The 21,768-nt window shown below is 47.6% G+C and overlaps 1 protein-coding gene across 1 annotated transcript; it reads right to left on the bottom strand.

Moving 5' to 3' along the window:
• Positions 1-3,758: 3,758 nt before the first annotated feature.
• On the bottom strand, positions 3,759-20,611 carry LOC140123008 (uncharacterized). The gene is made up of 10 exons (XM_072144259.1): positions 20,470-20,611; positions 14,969-15,130; positions 13,819-14,862; positions 12,935-12,996; positions 10,480-10,650; positions 8,123-9,481; positions 6,299-6,340; positions 5,852-5,905; positions 5,195-5,230; positions 3,759-4,424 (listed from the first exon to the last, which is right to left on the bottom strand). The coding sequence occupies exons 1-9, from the start codon at positions 20,609-20,611 to the stop codon at positions 5,207-5,209; spliced, it is 3,060 nt and encodes a 1,019-aa protein (XP_072000360.1). The 3' UTR covers positions 3,759-4,424; positions 5,195-5,206.
• Between the last annotated feature and the right edge of the window lie 1,157 nt (positions 20,612-21,768).

Here is a 21,768-nt window from a genome sequence, read left to right as displayed (position 1 = left end):
ACCTTACATAGATCTGAGCTGCTGTATCTAAGCTGCCATTATATAGACATCCACCTTACATAGAGCTGAGCTGATGTATATTAGCTGTAATTATATAGGCACCCACGTTACATAGAGCTGAGCTGCTGTATCTAAGCTGTCATTATATAGACGACCACCTTACATAGAGCTGAGCTGCTGTATCTAAGCTGCCATTATATAGACGACCACCTTACATAGAGCTGAGCTGCTGTATCTAAGCTGCCATTATATAATCATCCACCTTACATAGAGCTGAGCTACTGTATCTAAGCTGCCATTATATAGACATCCACCTTACATAGAGCTGAGCTGCTGTATCTAAGCTGCCATTATATAGACATCCACCTTACATAGAGCTGAGCTGCTGTATCTAAGCTGCCTTTCTAGAAATCAAGTATAATTTTTAGCTGCTTCCAAAATACACGTAGACTGTTTTTGGGTGAATATCCATATGTAATGCAATGAATGTGGCTGCTGGTCCTATAACTGCTGATGGGACTGAGGGGCCCACAAGCTGTCACCCCTGTCATCCCTGAAATAGAATTCTCAAATCTCACCCCCCCCAGTGATGTTACACAATAAACATCATGTTTAACCCCTTCCTTTACAACGTTACTCAGTGTTATTGCTGTTTTATCTCCTATGTGCGCGATGACTCTCTGAGCAGACACTTCATGATTCCTCTGTGCTGTGAGATGCTGTGTGTTGACAATGTGCTTATATTATCAGAGCACAGGTTTGTATACATGTGCATTTACCTTCTGCACATTGTACTAGTATCTGACACATAGAAAGAGAGATGAGACAGATCAGAGATGAGGAGATCCATAAGATGCATATTACACACAATGACATTCTCAGCTCTGCTGTAACATACTGTTAGATCTGCTCTGGTTCCCTTACCTTCCCCTGGATAAAGACCTTATACTCTCTAATCTATCTGCTTTCTGTGGCGCTGACTTGTTATTACTAGTGGTTTTTGTGCTTGTGGACTTTTGTTCTGATCAGGGCTGTAACAGGTATAAACCAAAAAAGAGAAGGGAGCCTCGTTAGATACTATATCACTACAACTCTCAACCAAAATATAATCAACAACCCAAAAGAGAGCCAAAAAAAGCCATCAAGAATAAAATTGATAGTATATTTTATTATCAGAATAATGCACAATATGCAAGAAAATAATCACATAATAGGGAAAGAAATACGGGGAAACAAATAGCCCCTGATGGAAAGTGGGGCAACCACGAAAACCATAAGCGCCCTGCAGACACCCCAGAACCTAAAGGTAAATAGTAGTATAAAGACAAGAAAGTCTAATATATAGTAAATGATGCAGACGGGAGCATGGGTAAAGGAATAACTCCTTAGTTGGGTCCTATGTGAGGTGGGGACCGGAGGGACCTTCCGGCTCCCACTGTGCACAGAATCAATCTTAGTCCTTACCCGTAAGGATGATGATAGGTACAATGGGGGTCCCCAGGAGGCCAATGAGCTACACCCCGACGCGCGTTTGGCTGATGCTTCGTCAGGAGGTGAAGTATGTGTGTAGCACCTCCTGTTTTATACTTACCATCGGCCGTCCAGCTTGAAGACGCGATCGCCACGTGGGGCCGCGCACCGGAAACGCGTCACCATGACACGCCCACCCGAATCACATGAACGAAGGGGAGTTGCCATGGAGACGCGCCCGAAGCGCGCACCACCACACGCACGATCGCGGCGCACAAGCGCGTCAACTGGACACCGCGGGCAAGCACAACCAGGTAGATGCTAAAAAGGTACAAATATATACTCATGTAAAACAAAACCCAAAACAGAAAAATCATAATCCCACATCATGACCATCGGGCTATAAATATCCCCAAAATATATATATATTACAAAAGCCACATTTCAAAACCCTGCATACAGAATTGTTATTACTGTGTGGTACATAAATTAATAATTAAATTAATACATTTTTATAATTCCCTTTATTGTAATATTTGTTGTAGTGTGGTTTTAGTAATTGTTTATTATGCCTATTCCATTATAGACGTATACTGAACTCTAGTGGTTGTTATGGATTTCGACTTTTTACGTGGCTTACTAGATGCCCTAAAGATCCGAAGATGTCGATACACAGAGAAAACTCGTCTTCTGATGCACACATCAATCCTGCTGCCCTGTGTGGGGTTATCCTGAGTCAGCACTTTACACAGAATTTCTTTCCCTTTTTCTTTTTTTGACGACTAAGACCTTGTATTACCAAGGTCTGGTAGTATTATTACTGTGTTTGTTGTAACATGTCTTTTGAATTGTAATATGCGCATGTATTTTATCTAATCAGTCGTTCACTGTCCTTTTTTTGTTTTTTTTAATATTTATGCACTTTTGGCACTTTATGCACTTTTTCACCAATTGTGGACTTTTTGTACGTTCAATACAGATGCTTATATGTATAAACTATGTAATATACTCTACATTTTTTAACATTGACACTTCTTAATGTATGGCACTAATGCACTTTTTTCATTATGTATGCCAAATATGGATTGTTCATTATAAGCACTTAATTTATGTACCACACAGTAATAACAATTCTGTATGCAGGGTTTTGAAATGTGGCTTTTGTAATATATATATATTTTGGGGATATTTATAGCCCGATGGTCATGATGTGGGATTATGATTTTTCTGTTTTGGGTTTTGTTTTACATGAGTATATATTTGTACCTTTTTAGCATCTACCTGGTTGTGCTTGCCCGCGGTGTCCAGTTGACGCGCTTGTGCGCCGCGATCGTGCGTGTGGTGGTGCGCGCTTCGGGCACGTCTCCATGGCAACTCACCTCCGATCATGTGATTCGGGTGGGCGTGTCGTGGTGACGCGTTTCCGGTGCGCGGCCCCACGTGGCGATCGCGTCTTCAAGCTGGACGGCCGATGGTAAGTATAAAACAGGAGGTGCTACACACATACTTCACCTCCTGACGAAGCATCAGCCAAACGCGCGTCGGGGTGTAGCTCATTGGCCTCCTGGGGACCCCCATTGTACCTATCATCATGCTTACGGGTAAGGACTAAGATTGATTCTGTGCACAGTGGGAGCCGGAAGGTCCCTCCGGTCCCCACCTCACATAGGACCCAACTAAGGAGTTATTCCTTTACCCATGCTCCCGTCTGCATCATTTACTATATATTAGACTTTCTTGTCTTTATACTACTATTTACCTTTAGGTTCTGGGGTGTCTGCAGGGCGCTTTTTGTGGTTGCCCCACTTTCCATCAGGGGCTATTTGTTTCCCCGTATTTCTTTCCCTATTATGTGATTATTTTCTTGCATATTGTGCATTATTCTGATAATAAAATATACTATCAATTTTATTCTTGATGGCTTTTTTCGGCTCTCTTTTGGGTTGCTGTAACAGGTATAGGCAAAAAATGGAGGTACAGGTGGCCCTCTACTTAAGAACACCCGACTTACAGACGACCCCTACTTACAAACGGACCTCTGGACTTTGGTAATTTCCTGTACGTTAGTCCCAGGCTACAATAAACACAGGCGTCTGTAATGAAGCTTTATTGTTATCCTGGTTCTTATGACAACCCAACATTTTTAAAATCCAATTGTCACAAAGACCAAAAAAGTTCTGTCTGGGATTACAATGATAAAATATACAGTTCCGACTTACCTACAAATTCAACTTAAAAACAAACCTACAGAACCGATCCTGTACGTAACCCGGGGACTGCCTGTATATTCCGGCCTCTCCGGATCCCGCTTCCGGTGTTACGATGGTCTCTACTTCCGGTGACACAAGGTAAATGATGGAAAACCAGAGACCTGCCTGTTTTTTCTGGAAAACCCCTTTAAATACTTTCCCATAACAGTTATGTCTAGAAAAATTAATTCTTTTATTACCTCGTAAAGTCACCAACATAAATAAATGCAACGACAAAGATTAAATATCCACTTATTATTTATGGGTATTTTACTCAAAAAGTGGTATTTTCCAGCCGCTCTGGATCCGCTTCTGTTGTTTCGGTCTCTAGTTTTGGGCTCCTGGTGACTTATTATAAATGATGGAGAACCAGAGACCGGGGACCTCGTTGTCCGACGTTATTAGATTTTATTAATCAGCCAATATGATAAGAGCATAATCCGCACATGAATAATGTATCTCTGATCAGAGGTTTATCAGGTTATTGATGACTTATCAACAATATAAACATTAAATAGATGGAATAAGAAACGAAACACATCCAAGGGTTTCCATGATCTGCCCTGAAGATCCAACCTTCTGCTCATTGCAATGTCACCTGTTTTATTCTTCTTGTACAGAAAGATTTTTACTGATGGACAATGAGAAATCCTGAGGACGCCCTCCAGATAACCAGGGATCATATCTTCTGAGCCAGGGCTCCACCTGCAGAGATAGGAGATCATTACAAGCCTTACCCCAATCCCTGGGAGATCTCCTGCCCCTGGTTCAGGTGAGTAATAGTTTGTAGTACAAGGGGAAAGCTTTGGGAAAATTATTTCCATGTAGTAAGAGAGCAGAACACGCAGTGCTCTCCAACCCTCAAAGCTCCATGTGAATGGGACGTTGCATTACTTGAAAGTTACTTAAGTTGCATTACTTGAAATAACCTTGGACATGAGGGGCGCTATTTCCTGAAAATAACAGACATAAAACTATAACCCTGATCCCAACATTCACATTATTGATAGAATCTGATCCGGTGCCATTGTGGGTGGATACAAAAGTTATCAACCAGCAGCGTCCATAATTAGAGATACTTAAAAAGTATTTATTTTATCTTGAAAACTTGAAATGCCGTTTTCTGCGTCTGCACCTCTCAAAAAATGACGTCCTTACCATAAAACTATGAAAACTTCAGCTCATCTCACAAAAAAACAAGCCCTCACAAAGATCTGCAGGTTGGAAATATGGTAACAAAATGCATTATGAAATGATTAGAAAAGTAGAGAAATTTGGTTGTCGCTTCCATCACAAAGAATATTGGGAAATGTGAGGTTACAGGGTGACATTCAAAGTATAACCTGAGCCACAAAAATGAAGCCCTCGTTTTGTTTTGTTAATGAGTAAATAAACGAGCAGAGGAGGATTAGCACAGGAAAATGTCCAGGAGGAGCTTAGACCATGAGTATGGAGTATGTGCGGTCGGTACCTACCACGGGATGGGTTCACGCGCTGCTCATTGTCGTCACCTGTAATATACAGATATTATCAGACTCCCGATTACTGATTTGTAAGAACCCCCCCCCCCCCCATTGTATAGAAAAGAATTATAGAAACATTAACATTATGGGAGGCAAAGAGAAGAAATGGAGTTTCAAACCCTAAAAAACCAAGTTCTTTGCCAGGCCGGCGAGTTCATCACTGACTACGTGGTGACCACATGGTGCTCTGGTCTGAGCGCAGCCACTTTTAGAGGGTCACGTGCCGGGGCGGATTGAGACGTCCATGGGCCGGGGCTGTATAAAAATTGTGGACCATTAAGTCTAATTATTTAATGGTATTTCCTCCCTTCATTTGTTACTAGAATCAAGCTACTTGGGAAACTATGGGGGGTGTCTATTATCTCTACAGGGCAGGATCAGGTACCGGTGGTCGTAGGCCCCTAGAAGCCTTGGGCCCTGGGCGGCTGCCCAAACCACCTATATTATAATACACTACTGGTCACGTGACCTGACAGGTCCATCCAATCCCATAACCAAGTGCACAGCACCGGGCATGCTCATTGTTCCTCAGGGTTAAGTCAGGTCGTGACCCTCCAACAGACTGGAACACTGGACTGAACATTGGGGCACTGATCCGTAACTACTTACTGTGGTGCTGGTGACTGAGCTCTTCAGGAACTGCCTCTTCAGAAGATCCATCACCTGAGGTACAAATGTAACGCAAATAATACAATGATTTTACAAAAGTATTCACATCCCTGGACTTCTGGTCTGAAGTTACTATAGGACACCAGGGACCTATTCATCAAGTTACTCCTGACTCTTCAGGACCAAGTACTGACATTACTTCACACTACCAGGATCCTATTGATCAAGTTACTCCAGACTGTTCAGGACCAAGTACTGACATCACTACAGGACACCAGGGACCCATTGATCCTCCTGACCCCATTGTTTACTCCTGACTGCTAATGACCAAGAACTGAAATTTCTCTAGACCACCAGGGTCCAATGGCTGACCCTACTCCGGACAACCAGGACCCATTTCCTCTATTTCTATCTCTGTTATTACAGATTCTTACGGTTCCTACTCACCTTTTTATCCAGGAGACAGGTGAACAGGAGAATGAAGAAGCCCTAAGGGACGAGACCATGGAACAGTAAGAGGATGGAGAACACAAAGATGAGAGAGGAGAAGTAGTGATGTCAATGAGTTGATCTGGTGATCTGGTGATTTCTCTGGTGATCAACAGGCCACGGTCATGGCAGAAAATGTTACAAGGCTTCATCATTTACAATACAACCGACCATGGACCTCAAAACGATCACCAACCACCTATTGTTTACTTGTATTGGCCCGGCAAGTGTCCAAAAAGTAGAATTCCAACCCAATACTATGATTTTCTCAAGTTCGGCAGTATCAGAGGTATCGGCAAGGGACAATTACATTGTAGGTGAAGGCAAGTACCAAATATTTGGCCAACATGGACCTCCCAGTGGTAGCCTAAACCTAATATGATCAACACAATATAACACAATCAATGAAATGACACAGTCTAGGATATGGTGTATTCTGAGGTTTTGTTTGGATGATGGAAGAGCAAATCCATGGTGACAAAGACCTAAAGGAAGGTGGTTCTTCCATCACCGTAGACAAAGGTTCTTCGCTTTACGAGTGGTGAGACTGTGGAACTCTGCCACAAGATGTTGTAATGGCTGATAATTTGAACATGTTCAGGAGGGGCCTGGATGCCTTTCTGAAGAGCAATAAGACCACAATTAGGGTCATTTACTAAGGGCCCAAAACGCATTTTTTCGTCGGGTTGCCCGAAAATTACTGATTTGCGCCGAATTCCTCCAGGATTTTGGTGCACACAATCGGATTGTGTCGCATCGGCGCCGCCATGCACGCAACGGAAATCAGGGTGCGTGGTCGTCGGAAAACCCGACGGATTCGGAAAAACCCCTGTATTTTTTTAAAAAATGTGTCGCATGACACGCACTTACCTGCACCCAGCAATGGATCGTGAACTCCAGTGAACTTCGATGGACTTCAGGGCAGCAGCGACACATGGTGGACATCGGGGGAACTACCTTAGTGAATCGCCGGAAAGACCTAAATCCTCGACAGAGAACGCGCCGCTGGATCGCAAATGGACCGGGTAAGTAAATCTGCCCCATTGTATGGAAATCAAACTTTTTGTTAGTAGGTTCTGTTGATCCAGGGATTATTCTGATGCCATATTAGGGGTCGGGAAGAAATTTTTCCCCAGCTTTGGGCCAATTGCCATCAACCTTGCAGGGTTTTTTCCTTTTTGTGGATCAATGCAATGATGGACTGATGTCTTTTTCTAACCTCTTATACTATAAGCATTACTTGGCAATGTACTCATTTGTTGTGTTTGGATTTCCTCCGGATATTGCACTGGGGTGCGATCCCCTTCTTGAGCACCTCCTGGGGGTGCAATTTGGAATAATATATTGAGGGATTACTTTAGCGGATTTCTTTTTCAGATTTGGGGCCAGGAAATGATGTTCTACAAAGGTAAGGTCAGAGGACAATAAGGTCTGAACTTTGGGAATACTGTCCACAGACAATCTTCTTCTCTCATTAGCCAACACAATCACATATGACAACCAATTTGGTGGCCTGATATCCTTGCCTGAATATTGAGATACATCCTCATCCTGGTTTCGACTTCTGGCCCATCCTCTGACTACACTGCACCCTGATCGATCTCCTGGTGACAACCCATAACTTCATTCTTTATACATTGCCTCTGCAGTGCATCCACCATCAAATGTAGACCAATTTAAGGAACCTCCGTGTTACCCTGCATGTGATTTATCATCCTAGACATGACCTACTCTATGTCTCTTATCACATGGCTCTTATAGGACATTCTCTAGACACATTACCTGCAGAGGGTTAAGCAGCACAAACAAGTATTGTAAAATTAGATCTTCTTGATTGATGGCAAACATAGGAATCCCAATGGCCCAGGTAAGTCCAAATTGTGGAGTACAGAACAGGACAGCTTTTGCCAACTTCTTCACCACTTCTTCATCTTCGCTCTTCCCTTCAGAAATCGATGGTCTGAGAAGTTTACTAATCACAACGATGAGGATCAGGAAATTTATGGCCATAATTACAATGATGGGGACAACAAATGCCATCAGGGCTCCAGAATGTCCATCCAGCCAGCACGAGTCGCTCTTATAACTATGCGGGAAATACACCAGGAAGGTTCCCACCGCTATAGCCAAAGGGAGGACATATCCCAGTACGATGGAGAGGACCAAGAACTCTGCCTTTGTAACATGGTGGAATACAAAAACTAATCGACACACCAGAAATATCCCCTGCACCAAGGTCCAGCAGAAGAAACCCATCAAGGAGAAATGGGAGCAGAAGGTGAAGGCCACACACAGGTTCTCCGGGATGTCCTGCTTCATGAAATCAGGTGTTAAAAAGGAGATGTTGAAAATGAGAAGAAATAGGGACATGTGAAGGGTGGAGACGTGTCTGTAGGAAGCCACATTATTCCGGGAATGTATAAGAAGGATGACTTGTATCAAGATACAAAGAAGAAGGGACACACTGGAGAGGCAGAGTCCAATCTCTGTGATGTAACTCAATATGGCGTCATTAAGGTTGTCTTCTGCTACGTGTCCTGACATCAAGACAGCAAAAGAGGTCAGGTGATCACACATGCATTGGGTGATCCCATCGGTGACTTGGGTTAGACATCCCCTCGATGACCACTTAGCTACAGCGAAATCCCAGAAGACACATACAGCAGTCCGGTCACAGCTATCGTTCCCACAAGTGAAGCTCATATTTACATTGATGGAGTGAGAAGTGTCCTTGTTCAGCATCACAATGGTTGTTCTTACGTCACTGGCCAAGTAATACGAGTAACTTGTCTTCCCATCGTTGTCGTATTTACTGGTAAATGTTCCATTTTGGGGTGTATATGTTGCAGAGAATATGTTGACCTCACAGTCACCGGGGTCATGGTCTCCAGGCAGGGAGATGCTGGTGGTGGTGGCATCAAGATGCAGAATATTATTATCTTCTATAGAATCACAAGATGTTGTCATGCACAAAACCTCTAAGTTTTTGTAGGATAAGCTGAAGGATTCATTGGAGATGGACATCGCAGGGAAGAGTTTCTCCAGACACCACAGTAACCGAGGACCAAGACTCTCCGCCAAACTGTACGATGGATCCAAGGACATATCACTTATCAGCTGGTCGGCAATGCTCAGAACTTTCTACAACGATAGAGTGATAAGAAAGTCATTATGAGGAATGGAGTCTACCAAAAAAATTTGATACATTAGGAAGTTCTTGGGGATGTTGACTTTTTATGTAAAAAATGATATGGCACCAACCAGAAGGTTGAAGATTAACCTTCTTACCAGTTTGGCTTTGGGCCACTCCAATGGACATTATCTTTCCAATTTGTATCCCCTTTAGAAGACAAATTAAGGAGATCATCAGGTTATTAACTCATGAGGTGATCCCTATGTAGGTGATGTCTACCCAAGGGCCAAAAAAGCACCAGAGATCAGGCAAAAGAGTGGTCAGGTATGAGATAGTCAGGGCAGATGAAGCTGGGTATAACACAGAGAGTTTAAGTAAGAGTAAAGCAACATCAGTAGTAATAGCCGGGAGTCAGGGAATAAAACAATGTCAGATAAAAGGGGTAGAGTCTAAGGAGCACAGAAACCAGAGAGATGCATGTGTAATGTCACAGGATCAGGCGATTGGAGTCCACTCCACTGAGGTTATCAGCAACTCAGGTTCAGAAGTTTACAAGTAGGCCTCAGGCTTGTCATTGTCATCAGAGCTTGTAATTAATAATCGTGGTGATATAAAGACTTGGCCTGCAGCTATGGGTCGGAGCATGCTGACAGAACCCATATGGATGAGCTGCTGATGCAGCAGAGCCAAACAGGCTCCAAAAGAGAAAAATGTATTCCCAGCAACATAAGTGACCTCCACATAATCCCTAAAAGGGTATCTGGAAGGTCTCTAGATTGCAACCAATCCAATGATCTAGGTGTAGGTGATGGTTGGTTTAGGCTTAGAGGCAGAAGTGTGAAAACCCCAGGGGGAAGACAGAAGATTCAGGCCAAGGTCAGGGCAGCTGGAGTATGCAGAGTCAATAATCAGGCCATTGCCCGATGTGGGCAGCATCAAGTCTGAGACAAACAGGATCATCATGGAAGATCAGCAAGGAAACAGTCAGCATGTAGGAAATACTCACATTTACTGTCTCCACACTGAGCTGTACCCCTGCCATCTCCACGTTACTTGTGATGTTCCCCAGGATATCCAGGACCAGTGATACTTGACTCGGCTGAAATCCAGAAGAGGAGGTTGTGACGTAGCTCCAGAGGGACTGCACCACCCCCAGTCCTCCAGCACCCAGGAGATTCTACAGGAAATGAGGGAGAGTATAACCATTATAACCAAGGTAACGCTATCCGCTCACCCACGAGTCATACAGTTTAGATTCATGACGTGCAACGATGGTGGAGGTCCGGCCTGGGGACGTAAAGTGTAATGAAAAACTGAAGGAAATCCATCAGTATCAAACGAAAAGAACGTTAAAATCCAAATTTATTAAGAGAACATTAAAAGAGGTAATTCCATGGAGAAATACAAAGATAATGGGGGGAATCGCACTTTCATCGGATTCTTTTGGGATTTGCGCAGCTGGAACAAGTATTTACCGGGCATTGTGTCGCACGCGATCAGATTGTGGTGCAGCTGCGTTTCTTTCATGCGACAGAAATCGGGGTCGGGGCGTTGGACAATCCAACTAATTTGGACTGAGCGCAGGATTTAACTTTCGAATTATTGTCGCAACCAATGCACTTACATGCACCTGGAAGAAGAAGGTGAACTCCGAGGACCTGAGCGGGGAAGCGACACATGCAGGATATCGGGCACAGGACCTTAGTGACTCCCTACACAGCGCATTATACACGGACAATGCACTTACATGCACCTGGAAGAAGAAGCTGAACTCCGGGGACCTGAGCGGGGAAGCGACACATGCAGGATATCAGGAGCACGATCTTAGTGACTCCCAGCACAGCGCATTATACACGGACAATGCACTTACATGCACCAGGAAGAAGAAGGTGAACTCCAGGGACCTGAGCGGGGAAGCGACACATGCAGGATATCGGGCGCATGATCTTAGTGACTCCCCGCACAGCGCATTATACACGGACAATGCACTTACATGCACCAGGAAGAAGAAGGTGAACTCCAGGGACCTAAACGGGGAAGCGACACATGCAGGATATCGGGCGCAGGATCTTAGTGACTCCCCGCACAGCGCATTATACACGGGCAATGCACTTACATGCACCAGGAAGAAGAAGGTGAACTCCAGGGACCTGAGCGGGGAAGCGACACATGCAGGATATCGGGCATAGGATCTTATTGACTCCCCGCACAGCGCATTATACACAGACAATGCACTTACATGCACCAGGAAGAAGAAGGTGAACTCCGGGGACCTGAGCGGGGAAGCGACACATGCAGGATATCGGGGGCACGATCTTAGTGACTCCCCGCACAGCGCATTATACACGGACAATGCACTTACATGCACCAGGAAGAAGAAGGTGAACTCCGGGGACCTGAGCGGGGAAGTGACACATGCAGGATATCGGGCGCAGGATCTTAGTGACTCCCCGCACAGCGCATTATACACGGACAATGCACTTACATTCACCAGGAAGAAGGTGAACTCCGGGGACCTGAGCGGGTAAGTGACACATGCAGGATATCGGGGGCAGGATCTTAGTGACTCCCCGCACAGCGCATTATACACGGACAATGCACTTACATGCACCAGGAAGAAGAAGGTGAACTCCGGGACCTGAGCGGGGAAGCGACACATGTAGAATATCGGGTGCAGGATCTTAGTGACTCCCCGCACAGCGCATTATACACGGACAATGCACTTACATGCACCAGGGAGAAGAAGGAGAACTCCGGGGACCTGAGCGGGGAAGCGACACATGCAGGATATCAGGCGCACGATCTTAGTATCTCCCCGCACAGCGCATTATACACGGACAATGCACTTACATGCACCAGGAAGAAGGTGAACTCCGGGGACCTGAGCGGGGAAGCGACACATGCAGGATATCAGGGGGCAGGATCTTAGTGAATCGCAACATAGTGCATTAAGTAAATATGCCCCAACGTGTTTCGGACCTAAACAAATAGGTCCTTATTCATACCAAGGTATGGGCTTTGTATTTTTCCATGGAATTACCTCTTTTAAATTTGGATTTTAACGTTCTTTTTGCCTGATTCCGATGGATTACCTTCAATATAAAGCAGCTTCAGCTGTACCTGTCTGTACTGAGCACAAGTCATTTCCGGAGTAAAAGAAAGTGAATGATTGTGATAATGACTTCCATAAAAACCAAACGGCAGAATGAAAATATGAGATGATGAGATGAAAATGTGGAGATCCCAGGTTCCTAATGGGTTAAATAAAGGCACAGAAGACCCGATAATGGATTATTTAAAGGATCAACACACCCTCTTTCCACAAAAGTGTGTGTGTGGGGGGTTCTTTAGGACAGGGGGCCATGGGCCGATGCCCAGTTTGCACCCCCATATGCCGGCCATCTATAAGGACATCACTCCATGACCTGAAGCTGATAAGACTATGGTATTCGGGTTCATACCTGAGACGCTTGTTCTGCCCACAGCTGCAGGTTGTTGTTGATGACGGATGGTGGGATTGGTGCTGGTTCAGAAAGAGAGAGATATCATCATCAGCATTCATGGAAACCCTGTACAACTAGACCATAAGGTGGCAGTGAGCTCAATATGACTGGTGACCTCCACATGGGTGGCCGGAGTCTATGTCATGACCATGGTCAGGCCTTCTTGAGTCTAGCCATGTCCTGTTTCTATGAGTTTGGTGATATCTAGTGACAGATTTTGCCTCACGTCTGTAGTGGTGTTAGGGGCCATCATCTTCTAGGCTATAGATCAGAGCCTGATCTCAGAAAATGTAGACGTCTTCAGAAGCAAAATATGTCCAAAAAGTTCCAGGGAAATTTCAGGGGCCTTTCCTGGTAATATCTACAATAACAGGACATGTAGAAGATGTTCCCCAGAAGGGTTTGTCTGTGGTCTCATGGGTTTACACCCTTTACCCCATGCTTTTGTTGCCTTTAGTACCTTGTGAATAATCCCTACATGTTCATCAGGTGATTCAGCAGTCCTGCTTCTTACTTTTGTGTTGTCTGCTTACTCTCTGTGATACTTTGTTTATTGAGATTTAATAGAAGACGGTCAACCCCTTTAACCCCTGTACAAGATCTGAATTTTGAGGCAGGGATTTCTACCTCTTGGGCTAAAAGTCACCGTTCTGGAGCACTTGGGGACAGAAGATCTTGCTGGTGCGAAAGTTGTTGGCTCAAGACAAGATCATCACTGGCAATCATACAGGATGTCCGAAAGGTGGTTGAGAGGACATCACTAACCCGGCAGTCATGGCCACCAGCAGAACACAGATGCAATCATTCCCAGAGAACAATGAAATACAGCAGCATATACTTACTGGTAGTGGAGATGGTGGTGGTACTGGAGCTGGTTGATAGAGATGTGGTTGAGGGTGAAATTGTCATGTCTAGAGGAGTTGTAGTGGGTGGTAGAGTAGTAGTGGTGGATTGAGTAGTAGTGTCTTGTGGAACTGTAGTAGGTAGTGGAGTAGTAGTGTCTATTGGAGCTGTAGTGTATAGTGGAGTAGTAGTGTCTAGTGGAGCTGTGCTGGGTGGTGGAGTAGTAGTGTCTGGTGGAGCTGTAGAAGGTGGTGGAGCAGTAGTGGGTGGTGGAGCTGTAGAAGGTGGTGGAGCTGTAGTGGGTGGGGGAGTCGTAGTGGGTGGTGGAGTCGTAGTGGGTGGTGGAGCTGTAGAAGGTGGTGGAGCTGTAGAAGGTGGTGGAGCTGTAGAAGGTGGTGGAGCTGTAGTGGGTGGTGGAGCAGTAGTGGGTGGTGGAGCTGTAGTGGGTGGTGGAGCTGTAGTGGGTGGTGGAGCAGTAGTGGGTGGAGGAGCAGTAGTGGGTGGAGGAGCAGTAGTGGGCGGAGGAGCAGTAGTGGGTGGAGGAGCCCTAGTGGGTGGTGGAGCTGTAGTGGGTGGAGGAGCTGTAGTGGGTGGAGGAGCTGTAGTGGGTGGAGGAGCTGTAGTGGGTGGAGGAGCAGTAGTGGGTGGAGGACCTGTAGTGGGTGGAGGAGCCGTAGTGGGTGGAGGAGCAGTAGTGGGTGGAGGAGCCATAGTGGGTGGAGGAGCTGTAGTGGGTGGAGGAGCGGTAGTGGGTGGAGGAGCAGTAGTGGGTGGAAGAGCCGTAGTGGGTGGAGGAGCTGTAGTGGGTGGAGGAGCAGTAGTGGGTGGAGGAGCCGTAGTGGGTGGAGGAGCCGTAGTGGGTGGAGGAGCCGTAGTGGGTGGAGGAGCCGTAGTGGGTGGAGGAGCCGCAGTGGGTGGAGGAGCTGCAGTGGATGGAGGAGCTGTAGTGTCTGGTAGTGTTGTGAATAATGTTGGTGTGGAGGTGCCTGGTGCTGTTGGTGCCAGTGATGTGATGGAGGTTATTGTTGTAGCCGCTGGCAACACTGTACAAAATCAAAATAGAAATACACAAGTCACCAAATAAACAATGAAACAATGCACCATATCTTCAGCCCTGTAGGATGTGGATGTAATGTGCAGGTGTCTCACCCGGCCCGTAGCAGTATATACTCTGAGATCCGGAGTCTGATATCGTTACGGAGCAGTATTTGGTGGCCAGGTCTTGGCTCGTGGTGTCTGAAGGAAACTCACAGCTCTCCAGGGTCGGCTTCTGCAGATTTGTTGTTGTGCAGTAAGAAATCCCAAAGATTCCTAGAAAAATAAGAAAGTATTATCCTTCATCCAAAAACATGGCCGCCCATAGACTTCATAACCCAGAGATTGGATCACATGACTTCAGGTGGTGGCCAGGAGGACTCTACCATAAGACCTTGCCATATCTCTCAGCCGATCCAGAGAGTTTTCAGCTGTGATGTTTCCCTGACAGTATGTGAGCTCAGCTTCAGCTTCATTGTCAGAGGACGGACAGAGACTCAGGATAGATAATAGGAAAGAACATTGCTAGAGAGGGAGAGAATTATGTTGTAGAGATAGAGGGCAGGAGAGCAGATACTTCTGATGAGCCCCAACCAGGTGGTGGGATAGTCTAGGAAACCTCCGTGGTGGATACAGTCTAGGACACCTCAGTGGTGGGATACAGTCTAGGAAACCTCCATGGTGGATACAGTCTAGGACACATCAGTGGTGGATACAGTCTAGGACACCTCAGTGGTGGGATACAGTCTAGGACACCTCAGCGGTGGGATACAGTCTAGGACACCTCAGCGGTGGGATACAGTCTAGGACACCTCAGCGGTGGGATACAGTCTAGGACACCTCAGCGGTGGGATACAGTCTAGGACACCTCAGCGGTGGGATCAGTCTAGGACACCTCAGTGGTGGGATACAGTCTAGGACACCTCAGTGGTGGGATACAGTCTAGGACACCTCAGTGGTGGGATACAGTCTAGGACACCTCAGTGGTGGGATACAGTCTAGGACACCTCAGTGGTGGGATACAGTCTAGGACACCTCAGTGGTGGCATACAGTCTAGGACACCTCAGTGGTGGCATACAGTCTAGGACACCTCAGTGGTGGCATACAGTCTAGGACACCTCAGTGGTGGGATACAGTCTAGGACACCTCAGTAGTGGGATACAGTCTAGGACAGCTCAGTGGTGGGATACAGTCTAGGACACCTCAGTGGTGGGACACAGCCTTGGACACCTCAGTGGTGGGACACAGCCTTGGACACCTCAGTGGTGGGACACAGCCTAGGACACCTCAGTGGTGAGATACAGTCTAGGAGGCCTCAGTGGTGGGATACAGTCTAGGACACCTCAGTGGTGGGACACAGCCTAGGACACCTCAGTGGTGAGATACAGTCTAGGAGGCCTCAGTGGTGGGATACAGTCTAGGGGGCCTCAGTGGTGGGATACAGTCTAGGATACCTCAGTGGTGGATACAGTCTAGGACACCTCAGTGGTGGGATACAGTCTAGGACACCTCAGGGGTGAGATACAGCCTAGGACACCTCAGGGGTGGGATACAGTCTAGGACACCTCAGGGGTGGGATACAGTCTAGGACACCTCAGCGGTGGGATACAGTCTAGGACACCTCAGCGGTGGGATACAGTCTAGGACACCTCAGTAGTGGGATCAGTCTAGGACACCTCAGTGGTGGGATACAGTCTAGGACACCTCAGTGGTGGGATACAGTCTAGGACACCTCAGTGGTGGGATACAGTCTAGGACACCTCAGTGGTGGGATACAGTCTAGGACACCTCAGTGGTGGGACACAGCCTTGGACACCTCAGTGGTTGGACACAGTCTAGGACACCTCAGTGGTGGGAGGAAGTCTAGGACACCTCAGTGGTGGGATACAGTCTAGGACACCTCAGTAGTGGGATACAGTCTAGGACACCTCAGTGGTGGGATACAGTCTAGGACACCTCAGTAGTGGGATACAGTCTAGGACACCTCAGTGGTGGGATACAGTCTAGGACACCTCAGTGGTGGGACACAGCCTTGGACACCTCAGTGGTGGGACACAGCCTAGGACACCTCAGTGGTGAGATACAGCCTAGGACACCTCAGTGGTGAGATACAGCCTAGGACACCTCAGGGGTGGGATACATTCTAGGACACCTCAGCGGTGGGATACAGTCTAGGACACCTCAGTGGTGGGATACAGTCTAGGACACCTCAGTGGTGGGATACAGTCTAGGACACCTCAGGGGTGGGATACAGCCTTGGACACCTCAGTGGTGGGACACAGTCTAGGACACCTCAGTGGTGGGACACAGTCTAGGACACCTCAGTGGTGGGATACAGTCTAGGACACCTCAGTGATGTGATACAGTCTGGGACACCTCAGTGTTTGGATACAGTCTAGGACACCTCAGTGGTGAATACAGTCTAGGAAACCTCAGTGGTGGGATAAAGTGTAGGACACATCAGTGGTCGGATACAGTCTAGGACACCTCAGTGGTGGGATACAGTCTAGGAGGTCTCTGTGGTAAGATACAGTCTAGGGCACCTCAGTGGTGGGATACAGTCTAGGATGCCTCAGTTGTGGGATACAGTCTAGGACACCTCAGTGGTGGGATACAGTCTAGGCCACCTCAGTGATGGGATACAGTCTGGGACACCTCAGTGTTTGGATACAGTCTAGGACACCTCAGTGGTGGGATAAAGTGTAGGACACATCAGTGGTCGGATACAGTCTAGGACACCTCAGTGGTGGGATACAGTCTAGGACACCTCAGTGGTGGGATGCAGTCTAGGACACCTCAGTGGTGGGATACAGTCTAGGACACCTCAGCGGTGGGATACAGTCTAGGACACCTCAGCTGTGAGATACAGTCTAGGACACCTCAGCGGTGGGATACAGTCTAGGACACCTCAGTAGTGGGATCAGTCTAGGACACCTCAGTGGTGGGATACAGTCTAGGACACCTCAGCGGTGGGATACAGTCTAGGACACCTCAGCTGTGAGATACAGTCTAGGACACCTCAGCGGTGGGATACAGTCTAGGACACCTCAGTAGTGGGATCAGTCTAGGACACCTCAGTGGTGGGATACAGTCTAGGACACCTCAGTGGTGGGATACAGTCGTGGACACCTCAGTGGTGGGATACAGTCGTGGACACCTCAGTGGTGGGATACAGTCTAGGACACCTCAGTGGTGGGATACAGTCTAGGACACCTCAGTGGTGGGATACAGTCTAGGACACCTCAGTGGTGGGATGAAGTCTAGGACACCTCAGTGGTGGGATACAGTCTAGGACACCTCAGTGGTGGGATACAGTCTAGGACACCTCAGTAGTTGGATACAGTCTAGGACACCTCAGTGGTGGGATACAGTCTAGGACACCTCAGTGGTGGGATACAGTCTAGGACACCTCAGTGGTGGGATACAGTCTAGGACACCTCAGTAGTTGGATACAGTCTAGGACACCTCAGTGGTGGGATACAGTCTAGGACAGCTCAGTGGTGGGATACAGTCTAGGACACCTCAGTGATGGGACACAGCCTAGGACACCTCAGTGGTGAGATACAGTCTAGGAGGCCTCAGTGGTGGGATACAGTCTAGGAGGCCTCAGTGGTGGGATACAGTCTAGGGGGCCTCAGTGGTGGGATACAGTCTAGGATACCTCAGTGGTGGATACAGTATAGGACACCTCAGTGGTGGGATACAGTCTAGGATACCTCAGTGGTGGGATACAGTCTAGGATACCTCAGTGGTGGGATACAGTCTAGGGCACCTCAGTGGTGGGATACAGTCTAGGACACATGAGTTGTGGGATACAGCCTAGGACACCTCAGGGGTGGGATACAGTCTAGGACACCTCAGGGGTGGGATACAGTCTAGGACACCTCAGTGGTGGGATACAGCCTAGGACACCTCAGTGGTGGGACACAGTCTAGGACACCTCAGTGGTGGGACACAGTGTAGGACACGTCAGTGGTCGAATAACGTCTAGGACACCTCAGTGGTGGATACAGTCTAGGACACCTCAGTGGTGGGATACAGTCTAGGACACCTCAGTGGTGGGATACAGTCTAGGACACCTCAGTGATGGGATACAGTCTGGGACACCTCAGTGATGGGATACAGTCTGGGATACCTCAGTGTTTGGATATAGTCTAGGACACCTCAGTGGTGGATACAGTCTAGGAAACCTCAGTGGTGGGATAAAGTGTAGGACACATCAGTGGTCAGATACAGTCTAGGACACCTCAGTGGTGGGATACAGTCTAGGTGGTCTCCGTGGTAAGATACAGTCTAGGGCACCTCAGTGGTGGGATACACTCTAGGATGCCTCAGTTGTGGGATACAGTCTAGGACACCTTAGTGGTGGGATACAGTCTAGGACACCTTAGTGGTGGGATACTGTCTAGGACACCTCAGTGGTGGGATACAGTCTAGGAGGTATCAGTGTTTGGATACAGTCTAGGATGTCTCAGTGGTGGGATACAGTCTAGGACACCTCAGTGGTGGGATACAGTCTAGGACACCTCAGTGATGGGATACAGTCTGGGAAACCTCAGTGTTTGGAAACAGTCTAGGACACCTCAGTGGTGGGATACAGTCTAGAAAACCTCAGTGGTGGGATACAGTGTAGGACACATCAGTGGTGGGATACAGTCTAGGACACCTCAGTGGTGGGATACAGTCTAGGACACCTCAGTGGTGGGATACAGCCTAGGACACCTCAGTGGTGGGATACAGCCTAGGACACCTCAGGGGTGGGATACAGTCTAGGACACCTCAGGGGTGGGATACAGTCTAGGACACCTCAGTGGTGGGATACAGCCTAGGACACCTCAGTGGTGGGACACAGTCTAGGACACCTCAGTGGTGGGACACAGTCTAGGACACCTCAGTGGTGGGACACAGTGTAGGACACATCAGTGGTCGAATAAAGTCTAGGACACCTCAGTGGTGGATACAGTCTAGGACACCTCAGTGGTGGGATACAGTCTAGGGCACCTCAGTGGTGGGATACAGTCTAGGACACCTCAGTGGTGGGATACAGTCCAGGACACCTCAGTGATGGGATACAGTCTGGGACACCTCAGTGTTTGGATACAGTCTAGGACATCTCAGTGGTGGATACAGTCTAGGAAACCTCAGTGGTGGGATAAAGTGTAGGACACATCAGTGGTCGGATACAGTCTAGGACACCTCAGTGGTGGGATACAGTCTAGGAGGTCTCCGTGGTAAGATACAGTCTAGGGCACCTCAGTGGTGGGATACAGTCTAGGATGCCTTAGTTGTGGGATACAGTCTAGGACACCTTAGTGGTGGGATACAGTCTAGGACACCTTAGTGGTGGGATACAGTCTAGGACACCTTAGTGGTGGGATACTGTCTAGGACACCTCAGTGGTGGGATACAGTCTAGGAGGTCTCAGTGGTGGGATACTGTCTAGGACACCTCAGTGGTGGGATACAGTCTAGGACACCTCAGTGGTGGGATCCCGCTCCTGCTCCTCAGCCTGAGGAGGCCACATCAGATCAGAACAAAATGAGTTCCGGAGGTCCGAGTCCTGGTAGGGATCTCCAGGTGCTGGGTCTTACTTCCTATTATGACAAGTCCTCACCTGGCCCGTTGCACATGTTCCACAATAGGTTCACCTCAAAGTCGTAGGTTTGGCTGCACCAGTAGAAGGCGGCTCCACCATCAGTAGTGCATTCAGTGTAAGTGTTTCCATTGAAAACAAAAGGAAAATAGCAATATCCCATAAGAGGCCTCAGTGGTTGGATATAGTATAGGACTCCTCAGTGGTGGGATACAGTCTAGGACACCTCAGTGGTGGGATACAGTCTAGGACACCTCACTGATGGGATACAGTCTGGGACACCTCAGTTTTTGGATACAGTCTAGGACACCTCAGTGGTGGGATACAGTCTAGGAAACCTCAGTGGTGGGATACAGTGTAGGACATATCAGTGGTTGGATACAGTCTAGGACACCTCAGTGGTGGGATACAGTCTAGGAGGTCTCCATGGTAAGATACAGACTAGGGCACCTCAGTGGTGGGATACAGTCTAGGATGCCTCAGTTGTGGGATACAGTCTAGGACACCTCAGTGGTGGGATACAGTCTAGGACACCTTAGTGGTGGGATACAGTCTAGGACACCTCAGTGGTGGGATACAGTCTAGGAGTTCTCAGTGTTTGGATACAGTCTAGGATGTCTCAGTGGTGGGATACAGTCTAGGACACCTCAGTGGTGGGATACAGTCTAAAACACCTCAGTGATGGGATACAGTCTGGGACACCTCAGTGTTTGGAAACAGTCTAGGACACCTCAGTGGTGGGATACAGTCTAGAAAACCTCAGTGGTGGGATACAGTGTAGGACACCTCAGTGGTGGGTTACAGTCTAGGAGGTCTCCGTGGTAAGATACAGTCTAGAGCACCTCAGTGGTGGGATACAGTCTAGGACGTCTCAGTGGTGGGATACAGTCTAGGACACCTCAGTGGTGGGATACAGTCTAGGACACCTCAGTGGTGGGATACAGCCTAGGACACCTCAGTGGTGGGATACAGCCTAGGACACCTCAGGGGTGGGATACAGTCTAGGACACCTCAGGGGTGGGACATAGTCTAGGACACCTCAGTGGTGGGATACAGCCTAGGACACCTCAGTGGTGGGACACAGTCTAGGACACCTCAGTGGTGGGACACAGTCTAGGACACCTCAGTGGTGGGACACAGTCTAGGACACCTCAGTGGTGGGACACAGTCTAGGACACATCAGTGGTCGAATAAAGTCTAGGACACCTCAGTGGTGGATACAGTCTAGGACACCTCAGTGGTGGGATACAGTCTAGGGCACCTCAGTGGTGAGATACAGTCTAGGACACCTCAGTGGTGGGATACAGTTTAGGACACCTC

The sequence above is a fragment of the Engystomops pustulosus genome, chromosome 3 (genome assembly GCF_040894005.1).
Source record: "Engystomops pustulosus chromosome 3, aEngPut4.maternal, whole genome shotgun sequence".
Taxonomy (NCBI): Eukaryota; Metazoa; Chordata; class Amphibia; order Anura; family Leptodactylidae; genus Engystomops; species Engystomops pustulosus.
This window is presented reverse-complemented; position numbering and strand designations above follow the sequence as displayed.